This window comes from Lipotes vexillifer, unplaced genomic scaffold (assembly GCF_000442215.2).
Source record: "Lipotes vexillifer unplaced genomic scaffold, Lipotes_vexillifer_v1.1 scaffold957, whole genome shotgun sequence".
Lineage (NCBI taxonomy): Eukaryota > Metazoa > Chordata > Mammalia > Artiodactyla > Lipotidae > Lipotes > Lipotes vexillifer.
The window spans coordinates 618,186-636,259 of NW_006791360.1; the positions used below are offsets into that span (position 1 = coordinate 618,186).

Consider the following 18,074-nt stretch of genomic DNA (forward strand, 5'->3'; position numbering starts at 1 on the left):
GCGCAGGCTCAGCGGCCATGGCTCACGGGCCCAGCCGCTCCGCGGCATGTGGGATCTTCCCGGACCGGGCCACGACCCCGTGTCCCCTGCATCGGCAGGCGGACTCTCAACCACTGCGCCACCAGGGAAGCCCCACACTGCTATATTTAAAATAGATAACCAACAAGGACCTACTGTAAAAAAAATTTTTTAATCTAATATCAGTATGAGGTCATGAATTTAAACATATTTTATGGATTTCAGTTCACTATTATTATTATTATTATTATTATTGAAGCTTATGTGGTCTCATCTTTGGCTGGGGGAATGCTATTCAAGCCTATCCTTTTGATAGGACTCCACTAGTAGCTTCCTTGTTGTCTGATATCTTGAACCAGTTCTGCTCCAAATCTGAAATCATCCATTTCTTCAAGATCAGGAAGAGATGATTCTGGGAAGATGGCAGAGTAGGAAGCATCAGGAATGAGTCTCCCCAACTAGAAAAAAACTTCACTGGCAGAATCTGTCTCATGTTAACTATTTTGGAACTCTGAGTCTATTGAGGCTTGCAAATTCCACTTAAGTATTAAATGATGATTTGTGGTTAATTTCAGTCTATTTCACCTCTCAGCAGGGTAAAAGTTACCTATTCCCCACCCTCAGCTTTAAGGCAGGCAGCTGTGCACAACGTACCAGGAGCAGGTTATACCCAGTTTGTGTGAGTCAGGGTGGGCAAAAAGGACCTTGTCCTCCAAATTCTGGGGTTCTGTGATCTGACTGATTGCTGCTTCTGATCTCAGAGGAGCAGAAAAAGAAGCAGGGGTCTTATTGTACTTCCTCCCATTGCTATAAGCTCCTCTCACGCTGGTTAAAGTGACGTACAGGGGATTTAAAAGACCATTGTCCTTTTCGTCTCTTCATTCTTCTCTTTTCCCCTTTTGGAAACCATACATTTAAAAACTAGGACACTTAAAAGCAAATGCAGGGACTTCCCTGGTGGCGCAGTGGTTAAGAATCGGCCTGCCAATGCAGGGGACATGGGTTTGATCCCTGGCCTGGGGAGATCCCACATGCCGTGAAGCAACTAAGCCCATGCACCACAACTACTGAGCCTGCACTCTAGAGCCCACGAGCCACAACTACTGAGCCCATGCACCACAACTACTGAATCCAGCATGCCCTAGAGCCCGCACGCCACAACTACTAAGCCCACATGCTGCAAATACTGAAACCCATGCACCTAGAGCCCGTGCTCCACAACAGAAGCCACCACAAATGAGAAGCCCGCGCACCACAATGAAGAGTAGGCCCCACTCGCCGCAACTAGAGAAACCACACATGCAGCAACAAAGACCCAATGCAGACAAAATTTTTAAAATAATAATTAAAAAAAATAAAAGTAAATGCACATATGGGAAATTAGAAAGTCACTGCACATGACCAAGAAAGGTGTACGTTAAAAAAAAGACCTTAAGTTTATACCTCAGGCTGATCCTCAGCACAGAGACAGCCATGACAATTTAAAACAAACAAACAAAAACAAAACCCAGAAAACCTTGGTGAAGGAAGAGAATCTTACTTCCAGACATACCCAATTATTAGATTGAAATGTTCAGTTTTCAACAAAAAATAAGGGATACAAAGAATCGGGAAAGTATGGCCCATTCAAAGGAAAAAAAACAAATCTACAAAAACTGTCCCTGAAAAACAAGACCTGATGGCAGAACTGCTAGACAAAGATTTTAAAACGACCATCTTAAAAATATTCAAAGAACTGGGCTTCCCTGGTGGTGCAGTGGTTGAGAGTCTGCCTGCCGATGCAGGGGATACAGGTTTGTGCCCCGGTCTGGGAAGATCCCACATGCCGCGGAGCAGCTAGGCCCGTGAGCCATGGCTGCTGAGCCTGCGCGTCCGGAGCCTGTGCTCCGCAGTGGGAGAGGCCACAACAGTGAGAGGCCCGCGTATTGCAAAAAAAAAAAAAAAAATTCAAAGAACTAAAGGAAGATGTGGAGAAAAATTAAGAGAAAATATATGAACAAAATGGAAATATCAATAAAGAGATGGGAAACCTAAAAAGAAATCAAAAAAATTCTGGAGTTGAAAAGTACAATAACTGAAGTGAAAAATTCACTAGAGGCATTCAAAGGCAATTTGAACAGGCAAAAGAAAGAATGAGTAAATGTGACAATAAGACAATAGAAATTATCGACTCTAAGGAACAGAAAAAAAAGACTGAATAAAAGTGAACAGTGTGGGACTTCCCTGATGGTCCAGTGGTTAAGAATCCATCTTTCAGGGACTTCCCTGGTGGTACAGTGGTTAAGAATCCACCTGCTAATGCAGGGGACACAGGTTCAATCCCTGGTCTGGGAATATCCCACATATTACGGAGCAACTAAGCCTGTACACCACAACGACTGAGCCCATGTGCTGCAACAACTGAAGCCCGCAAGCCTAGAGCCTGTGCTCTGCAACAAGAAAAGTCACCACAATGAGAAGCCTGTGCACCACAACAAAGAGTAGCCACCACTTGCCGAAACTAGAGAAAGCCCACGTGCAGCAACAAAGGCCCAATGCAGCCAAAAAATAAATAAATTTTTTAATTAAAAAAAACAACCCATCTTGCAATGCACGGGATGCTGGTTCTATCACTGGTCAGGGAACTAAGATCCCACATGCCGCAGGGCAACTAAGCCTGCATGCCGCAACTAGAGAGCCAAAGTGCCACAACTACAGAGCCCACAGGCTTTGGCGCCCGCGCACCACAACTAGAGAGAAGCCCAAATGCCGCAAGCCTGCATACTGCAAAGAAGAGCCCACACACTGCAACAAAAAATCCCACATGCCGCAACTAAGACCCGACATGGCCAAATAAATAAATATTTTTTTAAAAAAGTGAACAGTGCCTCAAGGACCTGTGAGACACCATCAAGCAGGCCAACATACAAACTGTGGGAGTCCTAGACGGAGAAAAGGGAGCAAGAGTGGCAGAGAGAATATTTAAAGAAATGATGGCTGAAAACTTCCCAAATTTGTTGAAAGATACAAATATATATATTCAAGAAGCTCAACAAACTCCAAAAAATGTAAACTCAGAGAGACCTACACCAGGAAGTATTATAATCAAACTTCTGAAAGACACAGACAAAGAGAGAATCTTGAAAGCAGCAAGGGAGAAGTGACATATCACATACAAGGAATCATCAATAAGACTACCAGCATATTTCTCAACAGAAACTTTGGAGTCCAGAAGGTAGTGAGATGATACATTCAAAGTGCTGAAAGAAAGAAACTGTCGATCAAAAATCCCATATCTGACAACACTGTCCTTCAAAAGAGAGAACAAAATTAAGACATTCCCAGATAAACAAAAGCTGAAGGAGTTCATTACCATTAGACCTGCCCTACAAGAAATGGTAAAGGGAGTCCTGCAGGTTGAAATGAAAGGACACTAGACAGTAAATTGAAGCAATATGAAAAACTAAAGCTCTCAGTAAAAGTAAATGGCATGGTAAATACATGGGCAATTATAAAAGCTACTATTATTATGACAAAGATGTGTAACTCCACTTTTTGTTTTCTACATGATTTAACACATTACTGACCGGGGATTTTTATAGAAACTAACATCTGTGGCCATCAATTTGTTATGTAAGTGAATACTGAAACACCCGTGTTTGAGTAAATATCAACAACTTTTTTTGCACTTAATGTATTTATTTGAAACTTTGCACATGTCTTACTAAAGCATCCTATTATTTCGTTAGAGTGTGACAGGGAGTATAGCAGGCACCTTTGTGCAGGGGAACAGAACATCTCTTACAAATACACCATGTTTCACTGCACTTTCCCCTGGAAGAGCAGACTCTACACTATCTGGCAGCATTTTTTTTTAGTCCTGTGGGGATTATTTCCTCTAGGATATGTTCTTTTATTTTACCTGAGAGTTGACAAGGTGGATCTTTGTGCGGGGGCTCTTTTAGAAATGCCACAAGAAGGACCAGGTGCAGGACTACCACTACATTCACCAGAATGGTGAATGAATGAACTACATTCACGTTACCCATTCTCTAGTTACTGCTAACAAAAACTGCTTGTAAGTAATTTTATACTGTGCCTTAAGGCTACAATAAATTTTAAATGCATTGAATAAACTGTAATTACTCAAATAGAAACCCACTTTCTTATACCATTGTCAAGTTTTCCAGAGGATATTGAAGTTTGCCAGATATTGATTGGATCAATCAACTCCTTTCATACATTATACTCTAATACACAAGTAGGTCTTAGTTATCTGATGGCCAGTCCTCCTGTCTTCCTTTCCTGTAGATGCTACGGAGGTATCATGAATAGTTGTCACCATGCGGACTAGCTTCTTATCTTTCCATATAAGAATCACTTCTCCCTTCTGTAAGAATGTCATTTCTCCCCACTGTAGATTTTTAGATTTCTCTTTTAATTCGTTTGGTAGACCACGATTCTCTCCTATGGTCCCACAAACTCTGGTTTTATTTTTCAACAATATTTCAGATGTGGACACACTGTTGTAATAATTGTCTTAGTAAATATGGTGCCATAAATCAAGATAAGGTTGTAGGACCCATAATATTGTTTCTTGCAGTTTCTTTCCTTCACCTGTGTAAATCTCAAGGTTGCACAGATATCCGATTTCACTTTCACTAACCATCCTGACCAAAATTTCATATTTTGTAAGTTTTCCGGGATTATAGGTTTTGAATCTGAGCCGTCCTCTCCACTTTACGAATGCCTCATCAAGTGATAGTTCTTGTTTGGGTATTATAGATCGATTGAAATTTTGGTAGAAAATAATCCAAAAGAGGTTTAACTTTTGAAATTCTGTCTGCAGGAAGTGGAGTTTCTGAGTTATCATTAAAGTGAAGAAATGTCATTATTTGTTCAAACCTTCTTCTCGTCATAATCTTTGGAAAGATAGGTGTTTCAAGTAAGGGATCAATCAACCAATATTCTTTCCAGTGACTTTCTTATTTGTCCCACCAAAATTATTAATCCAAGGAACTTCTTCATGTCACTATCAGGTACATCAGTCCATTTTGAAGCCTTATCACACTTTTTATATGATTTTTCATTCTGTTGGTGACACAAGTTTGTCTGAGAAGTGACCAACTCGAAAAAGTAGTTACCAAAAATTAATTCTGTTACTTCACTAACACTTTCTGGGTTATTACACTCAATAGTTACACCTGACACATCTGTAAGTCTTCTAATTTTTGTGAAATGTTGTCTTCAATCCACTCTTCTGTAGAAGCAAAGGAGCATTCTCCAGCACCACGAGCTTCATTTTCACTTTCTGTATCAGAATCAATCACTAAGGTTTTTTGTCTTTTTGTTGGCCTAATATTCACATCGTCTAAATCAGAACTATATTCTGAAGAACTATCATCTTCTGAGACACTAGTATATACGTCACTTGGAAAATCAGAGATAAATTCACTGAAAAATTCTTCTTCACTCAAAATTTCACAATGCGTCATTTTTGAAAATTTTACCATAATAAAATTGCATTTATAATATACACAAGATTGGAACAAAAACTTAAAGGAGCAAAATGTGAATGATAATGACAGTCCTAAGTTGTATAAAGAACCTTTGATCAATTTTAAGTTCTAACAGCTTGGCACAGTGATGTTAATTGTATCACTCTCTCAAAATATATCGATACATCTCCAGTCAATAACATTTGGGTAATAAAAGACACAGTAATAAGTCTCCAGTCAATAATGTGTTAAGAAACAGATTGTTTTTAAAAAACAATCACTAGTCTAAAAGCTAATATTATTATAACTTTGGTATGTAATGTCACATCTCATTTTCCACCTAGTTTAGGAGACTAGGGTCTTCCCTGGTGGTGCAGTGGTTAAGAATCTGCCTGCCAATGCAGGGGACATGGGTTTGAGCCCTGGTCTGGGAAGATTTCACATGCCGCGGAGCAACTAAGCCCGTGCACCACAAATACTGAGCCTGCACTCTAGAGCCTGTGAGCCACAACTACTGAAGCCCGCACACCTAGAGCCTGTGCTCCACAACAAGAGAAGCCACCGCAAGGGGAAGCCTGCACACTGCAACGATGATCCAATGCAGCCAAAAATAAAAATAAATAAAAAATAAATAAGAGACTAAATTAATTTAAAATAATTATTAATTTATGTTTTGGGGCACACATGTATAAAGATGTAATTGTGCAACATTGACAACTAAAAGAGGTGGGGGAGTGTTATAATTTATAATGTTAAATGTAATCTCCATGGTAACTGCAAAGAGTGATAAAATATATAGAAAAGGAAATGAGAAAAGTGAAGAGAAAAACATTTCACTACAAAAAAATCAACTGAACACCAAAAGACAGTAATACAGGAAATGAGAAAAAAAAAAGGCCATAAGATATTACGAACAATAGCAAAATGACAGAAATTATCCCTACCTATGAGTAATCACTTTAAATGTAAATGGGTTAACCTCCTGACAGATTGGCAGAATGAATTTAAGAAATCCAACTACATGTATCTAAAACAGGACCCACTTTAGATCCAGCAACACAAAGACTTTGAAAGTGAAAGGATGGTAAAAGATATTCCATGAAAATAATAACCAAGAGAAAGCAAGGGTAGCTATATTAGTATCAGACAAAATAGACTTTAAATCAAAAAAGGTTACTAGAGACAAAGAAGGACATTACATATTAATAAAAGATTCAATACAGCAAGAATATATAACAGTTACAAACACTTATGCACTTAATAACAGATCACCAAAACATATGAAGTAAAAATTGACAGAATTGAAGGAAGAAATAGCTCTACAATAGTAGTTGGAGACTTTAACACCCCATTCTCAATAACAGATATAACAACCAGATGGAAGAAAAGTAATGAAACAGGAAGAAAAGTAATGAAATAGGATGTGACACAGTAAACCAACCAAATCTAACAGATTTATAAAGAACACTCTGGGGAATTCCCTGGTGGTCCAGTTGTTAGGACTCTGAGCTTCCACTGCAGTGAGCACAGGTTTGATCCCTGGTCAGGGAACTAAGATCCCACAAGTTGTGTGGTGTGATCCAAAAAAAAACAACAACAAAAACACTCTACTGAACAACTACAGAATACACAGTCTTCCAAGTGCACATGGAACATTTTCCAGGATAGACTATATGTTAGGCCACAAATTAAGTCACCACAAATGGATGAAATTAGAAACCAATAATAAAAAATTCATAAATTTATGGAAATTAAATACAACACATTTGTAAATAACCAATGGATGAAAGAAGAAATCACAAGAGAAATTAGAAAATACTTAAGATATTAATGAAAATGAAAACACAAAACTTACGGGACACAGTGAAAGCAGTGCTAAGGGGGAAATTAATAGCTATAAAAGTTTTACATTAAAAAATGTGAAAGGTCTCAAATTAACAACCTAACTTTACAACTTAAGGAACTAGAAAAAGAATAACAAACTAAATCCAAAGCTAGCAAAGGAAAGAAAATAATAAAGATTAATTAGAGCAGAAATAAAGGAAATAGAGAAGAGGAAAGCAATAGAGGAAGTCAATGAAAGACAGCTGAAAAGATAAACAAAAATGACTAGATGAACAGAAAAAAAGAGAAGATTCAAATTATTAAAATCAGAAATGAAAGTGGGGACATTACTATCAATTATACAGAAATTTAAACTATAAAACAATACTATGAAAAATGGTATGCCAACAAATTAGATAACCAAAATGAAATGGATAAATTCCTAGAAATACAAAACTTACCAAGACTGAATAACAAAGAAATAGAAAATCTCAGTACACCTAAAACTAGTAAGGAGATTGAATCAGTAATCAAAAAACTCCAAAGAAAAGCCTTGGACCTGGTGGCTTCACTGAGGAATTCTACCAAAACATTTAAAGGACTACTAGCAATCCTTCTCAAACTTTTCCAAAACATTAAAGAGGAGGGAACACTTCCTAACTCATTCCTGGAGGTTAGCATTACCCTAATATCAAAACCAGACAAAGACAATACAAGAAAAGAAAACTAAAGACTAATATTCCTTATAAGCATCAATGCAAAAATCCTCAACAAAATAACTAGTAAACCAAATTCAGCAGCGTATTAAAAGGATTACACACCATTTCCAAGTGGGAGTTATAGTCGGAATGTAGGAATAGTTCAACATATGAAAAGAAATCAACGTATTACACTACATTAATGGAATGAAGGAAAAAAAACATCATCATCTCAACTGATGCAGAAAAAGCATCTGACAAAACCCAACACCCTTTCATGATAAAAACACTCAACAAACCAGGAACAGAAGGAAACTAACTCAACAAAAGCCATATATAAAAAAGCTACAGCAAACATCATACTCAATGGTGAAAGACTGAAAGCTTTCCAAGATGAGGAACAAGGCAAGGATGTCCACATTCACCACTTTTTTTTTTTTTTTGGAGTATAATTGCTTTACAATGTTGTGTTAGTTTCTGGTGTACAACATAGTGAATCAGCTATATGTATACATATATCCCCTCCCTCTTGGTCCTCCCTCCCACTCCACCCCATTCTCACCCATCCAGGTCATCACAGAGCATAGAGCTGAGCTCCCTGGGCTATACAGCAGGTTCCCACTAGCTATTTTACACATGGTAGTGTATTTATGTCAATCCTAATCTCCCGATTGGTCCCACCCTGCCCTTCCCCCCACCACGTCCACATGTCCATTCTCTACATCTGCCTCTCTATTTCTGCCCTGGAAATAGGTTCATTTATACCATTTTTCTGGATTCCACATATGAGTTAACATACGATATTTGTATTTCTCTTTCTGACTTACTTCACCCTGTATGACAGACTCTAGGTCCACCCACATCTCCAAAAATGACCCAATTTCGTTCCTTTTTACGGCTGAGTAATATTCCATTGTACATAAGTACTACATCTTCTATATCCATTCAACTGTCATTGGACACTTAGGTTGTTTCCATGCCCTGGCTATTGTAAATAGTGCTACAATGAACATTGGGGTACATGTGTCATTTTGAATTATGGTTTTCTCAGGCTATATGCCCAGTAGTGGGATTGCTAGATCATATGGTAGTCCTATATTTAGTTTTTTAAGCCACCTCCATACTGTTCTCCATAGTGGCTGTATCAATTTACATTCCCACCAACAGTGCAAGAGGGTCCCCTTTTCTCCACCCCTCTCCAGCATTTATTGTTTTTAGATTTTTTGATGATGGCCATTCTGACCAGTGTGAGGTGATACCTCATTGTAGTTTTGATTTGCATTTCTCTAATAATTTAGTGACACTGACCATCTTTTCATGTGCCTCTTGGCCATCTGTATGTCTCCTTTGGAGAAATGTCTATTTAGGTCTTCTGCCCAATTTTTTTTTTTTTTTTTTTTTTTTTTTTGCGGTACGCAGGCCTCTCACTGTTGTGGCCTCTCCCGTTGTGGAGCACAGGCTCCGGACACACAGGCTCAGCGGCCATGGCTCACAGGCCCAGCCACTCCGCGGCATGTGGGATCTTCCTGGACCAGGGCACGAACCCGTGTCCCCTGCATCGGCAGGCGGACTCTCAACCACTGCGCCACCAGGGAAGCCCTGCCCAATTTTTGATTGGGTTGTTTGTTTTTTTGATATTGAGCTCCATGAGTTGTTTGTATATTTTGGAGATTAATCCTTTGTCTATTGCTTCATTTGCAAATATTTTTTCCCATTCTGAAGGTTGCTTTTTTGTCTTATGGTTTCCTTTGCTGTGCAAAAGCTTTTTAAGTTTAATTAGGTCACATTTGTTTATTTTTGTTTTTATTTTCATTACTCTAGGATGTGGGTCAAAAAAGATCTTGCTGTGGTTTATGTCAGAGTGTTTTTCCTGTGTTTTCCTCTAAGAGTTTTATAGTGTCTTGTCTATTTAGGTCTTTAATCCATTTTGAAAACTTTTGTGTATGCCATTAGGTATGGTGTTCTAATTTCATTCTTTTACATGTAGCTGTCCAGTTTTCCCAGCACCAATTATTGAAGAGGCTGTCTTTTCTCCATTGTATATTCTTGCCTCCTCTGTCATAGATTAGGTGACCATAGGTGCATGGGTTTATCTCTGGGCTTTCTATCCTGTACCATTGATCTATAGTTCTGTTTTTGTGCCACTACCATACTGTCTTGATTACTGTAGCTTTGTAGTATAGTCTGAAGTTGGAGAGCCTGATTCTCCAGCTCTGTTTTTCTTTCTCAAGATTGCTTTGGCTATTCAGGGTCTTTTGTGTTCCCATACAAAATCTAATTCTGTGAAGAAGGTCACTGGTAATGTGATAGGGATTGCATTGAATCTGTAGATTGCTTTGGGTAGTACATTCATTTTCACAATATTGATTATTCCAGTCCAAAAACATAGTATATCTCTCCATCTGTTTGTGTCATCTTTGATTTCTTTCATCAGTGTTTTATAGTTTTCTGTATAAAAGCCTTTTTATTCCATGTAGAATTGGAAGTTCTCACCAAGCAATTAAGCAAGAAATAGAAATAAAAGGCATCCAAATTGGAAAGGAAGAAGTAAAATTACCTCTATGTGCAGATGATATGATTTTATATGCAGAAAACCCTAAAGAATATACACACACACAGAAAACCGTTAGAATAAATGAATTCAGCAAAGTAGCAGGATACAAAAATCAACATATAAAAATCAGTACATTTCTACACACTAACAATGAATAACCCAAAAAGGAAATTAACAACTCCATTTACAACAGCATAAAAATGAATAAAAACGGCAGTAAACTTAACCAAGTAAAAGCCTTGTACAATGAAAACTACAAAACATTGCTCAAAGAAATTAAACAGACATAAATAAATGGGAATATATCCTATGTTCATGGATCATAAGACTTAATATTAAGACATCAATACTAACTAAAGCAATCTACAGATTCAGTGTAATCCCCATCAAAATCCCAATGACATTTTTTGCAGAAATAGAGAACCCATCCTAAAATACATAGGGAATCTCAAGGGACCCTGAATAGCCAATACAATCTTGAAAAAGAAGAAAGAAGCTGGAGAAGTCACACTTCCTGATTTTAAAACTCACTGCAAAGCTACAAAAATCAAAACATAGTGGTATTGGCATATAGACAAATGGAGGAGAATAAAGAGCCCAGATATAATTCCCCACATTTACTGTCAAATGATTTTCAACAAGAGTGCCAAAAATCCAAAGGGGAATGGTCAGTCTCTTCCTCTTCTGGGAAAACTGTAAAAAGAATGAAGTTGGATCCTTACTTAAGACCATACACAAAAATTAACTCAAAATGGGGCTTCCCTGGTAGCGCAGTGGTTGAGAGTCTGCCTGCCGATGCAGGGGACACGGGTTCGTGCCCTGGTCTGGGAAGATCCCACATGCCGTGGAGCAGCTGGGCCCGTGAGCCATGGCCACTGAGCCTGCGTGTCCGGAGCCTGTGCTCCACAGCGGGAGAGGCCACAACAGTGAGAGGCTCGCGTACCGCCAAAAAAAAAAATTAACTCAAAATGGATCAAAGATCTAAATGTAAGAGCCAAAACTATAAAACTCTTAGAAGAAAACATAGGGTAAAAGCTTCACAATCCTGGATTCGGCAATGATTTCGTGGATATGACAGGAAAGGTACAGGTAACAAATGTAAAAACAGACAAATTGGACTTCACAAAAATTTAAAACTTTTGTGCATCAAAACATATTGTCAACAGAGTAAACAGTCAATCCATGGAATGGGAGAAAATATTTGCAAATCATTTGTGATAAGGGATTAATATCCAGAATATATAGAGAATTCCTGAAACTCAACAACAAAAATTCTGATTAAAAAATGGGCAAGGAACTTGCACTTATCTAAAGAATATATAAAAATGCCCATAAACACATGAAAAGATTTCAATATCACTACCCATTAGGTAAATGCAAATCAAAACTACAATGAGATACCACCTCATACCCATTAGGATAGCTATTATCAAAAAAACAGATTGTGAGGATGTTGGTGAGCATGTGAAGAAATTGAAACCCTTGTGCACTGTTGGTAGTAATGTCAAATGGTACAGCTGCTGTGAAAAATAGCATGGTGGTTCTTCAAAAAACTAAATGTAGAATTGCCCTTATGATTCAGCAATTCTATTTATGGGTATATTCAAAAGAATTGAAAGCAGGGTCTTGAAGAGATATTTGTACATCCATGCTCACAGCAGCACTATTCACAATAGCTAAAATGTGGAAGCAACCCAAGTTCCATCAAGAGATGAATGGATAAGCAATATATGGTATATCCATACAATGGAATATTATTCAGCCTCAAACAGGAAGAAAATGTTTACATATGCTACAACATGGATGAACTTTAAGGACATTAGCTAATCACAAAAAAACAAATGTTGTATGATTCCACTTATACAGTAAGTAGAGTGGTGGTTGCCAGGGTCTTGGGGGGATGGTGAGTTATTGTTTAACGGGTATAACGTTTCAGCTTTACAAGATGAAAAGAGTTCTGTGTGTGTCTATAGATAGAGCTAGGATACTTATATCTGCCTGTCTACTGAAAGGCCTCAAACAGTGACTGACTCAGTATCCCTAGAATACAGATTATGATCTTGAAATGCTTTTTCCTTCTTTAAAAAAACAGAGTTTCTTGAAGAAATGATGATTTCAGATTTGGGACAGAATTGATTTAAGATATCAGACAACAAGGAAGCTATTAAAGACTAAGTAGGGTCATATCAAAAGGATAGGCTTAAATAGGCTCCCTCCAGCCAAAGATGAGACCACATGAGCTTTGATAATAATGATAATTGCAATGAACTGAAACACGTAAAATGTTTAAATTCATGACCTCATACTGATATTAGATTTTTAAGAACTGTCTCAAAAACAAAACAAAACAAAAAAGAATTGTCTTCAGAAGATAAAAAGCCGATTCACTTTCTCAAAAATTGGTAAATAAATGAAAAGAATCAAACACTTATGCTGCCTTTCCTAAAGGAATTGTACTGCTGCATATTCAAATGATAGATAAAGGACTAATATTCCAACTAATAAGTAAAAAAGCCACGATAGAATTAGAATACCACTATTTTGCAACCTTCAATGAACAGATATAGGTATCAAGTATCAACAGGTGCTGAAAACACAAAGAGAAACAATGAGACATTCTGCACCTCCTATGGTCTTGGCAAACACCACCTAGAGAATTACCAAAGGGATTGAATCTGAGTCTGATCCAGTCTTGGATCCAGCTACCAATATACGGGAATTACCCGGGGCAGAGGAACATAATTAACTGTACATGAGTGTGCAATCTGCAAAATCCAGACTGTAGGGTATACAGGTCAAATGACCCAAGTTCTTCATCAGATAAATTGTAAGAAAAGAAAGGAATAGGGAGAAAACCTACAGATTAAAAGAGATTTTTTTTAATGTAATGACAAGACTACATTAGAGTGCTGAAGAATACAGATTTATGAAAATACTTTAACACAAGGAAGCAATTACTATAAAAGTCAGAAGAATGGCTACTAATGGGAGTACACAAGTAGCTGTAACTGGGATGGAGCGAAGTCTTAACACAGCTAGCATGGTTCTTCACCCTGACCTAGGTGGTATCGTCTTTTAGTAATTCATTAAGCTACACATTTTTATGTATGTTCTTTTGCTTGACTTCATAATAAAAATTCATTTTTTAATAAAAAGATTTTGTTAAATAACAATAAAAGCAAAAGGAAAGGAAATACTAACTAAAAGAAGGCTGGTATAGCCAGAATGCCTAGGTTCGAATCATGGATTCTGCCACGCAACCAAGAAAGTACTAATCTCTCTGTGCCTCAATTTCCTTATCATAAAATGAAGATAATAAAAGTACTTAGCTCATAAGTTCTTGTGAAGATTAGGAAAGTTAATATAGAAAGGACAAATAGAACAGTGCCTGGCACACAGGACAGAAGTGGTGATCAGAGTTGGTGACCAGCTATCTGTGTTATCTTAAAAAGTTATTTAACCACTCTGGGCTTCAGTTTCCTTAACTGAGTTTAAAAAATCTGATAGGAGGGACTTCCCTGGCAGTCCAGTGGTTAAGACTCTGAACTTCCAATGCAGGGGCATGGGCTCGATCCCTGGTTAGGGAAATAAGATTCCCACATGCTGAGGTGGGGTGTGGCCAAAAAAAAAAAATTAAAGTATCTGACAGGATTATGAGGAGGTCAAAAGGAAATATACATATAGTATTCCATAATTAGTAGATCCTTTCCAGTCTCTCAACATCCAGAGAGTTATCTGTCACATCAGACATACCTCAGTCATAGCACATTCCTCTTGCACTTTTCACCTGGTCATTCAAGTTGATCCCAATGAAATGATCACTCAGTGACTCTCATATCTGAAACTGGATCTTCATCTAAGTTTCAAAAAGATAAAGAGACCCAAATCTTAAAAAGTTCATCTCCTAGTAAGAATGGTCATGTGTTATTCCCAGAACAGGCATCCGTTGTACTGGTGGTAACCACTAAACAGAAGCTGGAACAACTGAATTAGCTAATGGACTCCTATGCTCACCACCACATGCCTTCACCATTGTCTTCTTTCCCCTTATCTTTCCTGTCCCCGCTCTGTTGAAACATTTACCTGGGAGTCCAATTCTATCATCATCTAGCATCAATTCTGATTCTGGCTTCAAAGGTAGAATGTGGGAAGCAGTCAGCCTTGAGAGCAAGCTGAGGACATGCCAGGCATGCCACTGCTGCTCGAAGGGACTGTGCCTACTTGTTCCCCTCCTTGTTCCGTTCCACGGGAGATAAATCACCAGGGCCCAGAGATCAGAAAGAATGTAAAATGAGACAAGCAAAGCTGTCCCCCCCCCCTGCACGTGCAGGTCATTTTTGATGATTCTGGGTTTATGGGTTTTCTCCCAGGGAAGTTAACCTTGAGCCGAGACAGTCTGTAGATAATGTAAACCACCATCTGGCAACCTTCCTTCTTCTAGTCTATATAATCTGCACCTGTAGCATAATAAAATTTGCCTTGCAACCTTCAGTTGTCTTGGTCCTTCTGACCCCATTCGTCGGTGCTACTTCAGTTCCTCACCCCTTCCCTTCTGACCCTGGGCGGTGAAATCCTCTTTCTCCAGCTGGTCCGCGGCAGTAGAATAATTCTCATTGGCAAGGGTACTCTCAGACAATACCACTGAACACAAAAAGCAAAGGCAGGGAGAACAACTTTCACAATTTCACCTGTGACCAAGCCCTCCTTTTCAGAAGTCCATACTGTGAAATTAATGTGCCAATAGTTTGCAGCTGCCTTTACCCCACTACAAGCTGTAACAGGACATAGGTCTGGAACTCTGAGTCAGAAGAGACCCAATGCTTCCCAAAGCCAAAGCAGAAGGTGCAGCTTGCTTTAATCAGTGTCATAACACACCTAAAGTAAGACTGTGAGGATAGGAGTTGCAGGGTTGGAGTTCATTTGTACATAGCATAGAAAGCCAAGTGCAGAGAAGCAAAACACATTTCTATCTCCTTGCACTGAGGTCTCCCAAGAGTCCTTTGGTAACTTGCCCTTTATAGGTCTGAAGCCCCTGTAACATGCACCATAAATTAAAATGTAATTATTTTTCACTACTTTGGTGGGGAAAAACTGGAAATAAAGCATGGCCAGTAGCTGTTCTTTCTCAAGTGAGTCACATCAAAATGTGCAATTAGCTTACTCAAAAGTACGTATTTCACTTTACTGCAATAAATGGAACATTCAATGCTTTCAAAGTCTCTATTGTCTATTAAATGCAAAAGCTCTATTCCAAAATATGCCAACATGCTGTTGAACGTTCCTAAAAAGAACTGAATCTACCGCAAATAAGGAAACGGAATTAGCACTGGATCTCATCTCAACCAAATCATTCTGCCCCACGAGAGGTTACATAAAGGGTCAGAACACGCCTCCAAGCAGAAGCTGCGGGCAAAACCCTAGTCAGCCACCTCTTCCCCAAAGTGGGGCGCCGAAGGCCCGGGTCTACTTGGCAATACCAAAAGTAAAACAACACAACAAAACAAAACCTCATACAGAGGACTGAAACCAATAGAGGTAATGCGGGCCCAGTGTTTAACATTATTACGGTTAGAAAATAAAGTGGTACAAAAACCTGTTTGGTCTGCGTGTTACGGGTCTCTTAGCCTTGCAATATTTTCACCTCATTAATTTTCTTAATAAAATCAAACTAGGCTCTGCATAAAGAGGCCCCTCCGATTCTGAAATGGGCCTAATAAACCGGAGAAGGAGATACCTACTCTACCCGTCCGCGGAGCCCCCACCTTTTGCTACGAGCCTTCACTAGCCAAGCGACCTTCTCAGACACCTTGACAACTGCAAAGTGGAGTGGGTCGGCCCTAGTGGACGCCTGGGAACGGAGTCACTACAACCTATCCAGAATCCAGGCCACGCTTCACACTCACTGCCTCATTTAACCTTCTCAACCACCATGTAAGGCAAGAATTACCAGCTGTGTCCTACAAATGAAGAAACTGAGGCGCTGAGACGTTAAGTGGGAAGCCAAAGATCACAAAGGGCGGGAAGCCAGACTTGAACCAGGTTTCTCAGGTCACCCCGCTCCCGCCGGCCTTTACACTGGGATTTTCATTGCTCCTCTCGGGGAACCCCAGCAAGGGTCAGTCTGACCACTCGCAGGGCGCAGGTGTGGTCAGTTCCCGGGGTTCCTCAGGCAGGGGCTCCAGCAGCCGCTTCTGCGAACCCCGAGAGCCGCTCACCTTACTCAGCCGCCGCCACTCTCCAGCAGCGCGCCCAGCCCCGCCGGCTCAGCGGCCCCCGGCCCCGCCTCTGCGACCGTTACCACGCCGTGGGAGGCCGGCCAATCGAGCCCGAGCGCGTCGAGGGGCCTACCTCTGCTCTGGCTTAAACGCCGGAGCGATTTTCTCGGACCGCCCGGGAAGGCTGGGCCTGCCCCGCGCCCTCTGGTTGGCTCCGCTTCTGGGGGTGGGGCCTAACTTTGACTTAGACCTGTGTGTGCCGGGCTGGCTTTGTCGTCTGCGCCTGCGCACTTCCATTGCAGCTGAAAATGGGCTCTGGCTCAAGTTGTCTCTCTCACTTACCTGGAGTGTTTGCTGATGACGTTTTACCCTCCCATTAAACATTTTCCAAATCTCCACGAAGTGTCAGGCCATACATCGAGCTCCAAAAATGCAAAAGTGTCTGGCTGGAGATCTTCAAAATCTAGTTAGGGAGATAGGTATACACCCTGAAATTAAGGTGCAGTGTGATAGGGATGATCAGAGAAAGGTGTCTAGGGCACAGAAGGGAAAGAAAAGGAGGATTTACCTCGGTCCCTGAAGTCTTCCTCGACCAGGGCGTCTCAACCCTGGCTGCACATTAGAATCACCTGGGGAGCTTTGACAACAATGTTCAGACCCCAAGTTAAGTGTGTCAGAATCTGCTGGGTAGGACCCAGGCATTGGTAGTTTGTAAAGCTCCCCAGGTGATTCCAATGTGCAGCCAAGGTAGAGAACTACAAACCTAGAACGATGCATAAGAAGAATGATTCTGAATGGTGAAGAATTCCCTAGCAATACAGATAGGAAAGGTATTGAAACCGCAGAAATGCGTGGAGAGGGGGTTCAAGGACCTGCTGTTCTTTATGTCTCAGCACAAAAAGAATTCATTGAGAGGCAAAGTGATAGATCAGAAGTGTTTTATTAGAGTAGGACGCTTGTGAGGCTTACAAGCTGGTGGGCAAGGGAATGCCACTCTGAGAACTTAGTGGGCTACAGTTTTATAATCAAAGAAAAAGAAGACCACCTTCTTCCTCATTCTTGAGTAGATATCAAGCTTCCATCATCAGTTCCACCTCCACATCAGGTGGAGGAGTTTTCTTGTCCCCACATGGTCCAACTGGGACTGTCATGGTGCAATAGAAATGAGCAAAAAGGCAGTAACATATACTAAAATACGATAAATCATCTCGGGTTTCAGTATAATGTCACCTTTTCCTTATATTTTTGTTTTTAGTGTGCACAGAGAAGCGTGTCCTAGGAATCATTA

At 39.9% G+C, this 18,074-nt stretch overlaps 1 protein-coding gene across 2 annotated transcripts in view; it reads right to left on the reverse strand.

The window, feature by feature from the left end:
• CEP70 (centrosomal protein 70) overlaps positions 1–16,913 on the reverse strand; it is a 79,841-nt gene extending 62,928 nt beyond the window's left edge. For both annotated transcript variants that reach the window (XM_007464361.1, XM_007464360.1), the window contains exons 1-2: positions 16,787–16,913; positions 14,325–14,427 (exon numbers count right to left, since the gene is read on the reverse strand). In XM_007464361.1, the coding sequence (XP_007464423.1) occupies positions 14,325–14,333 (9 nt within the window). In that variant the 5' untranslated portion in view covers positions 14,334–14,427; positions 16,787–16,913. The remainder of the gene's footprint in view (positions 1–14,324; positions 14,428–16,786) is intronic.
• Positions 16,914–18,074: the final 1,161 nt, after the last annotated feature.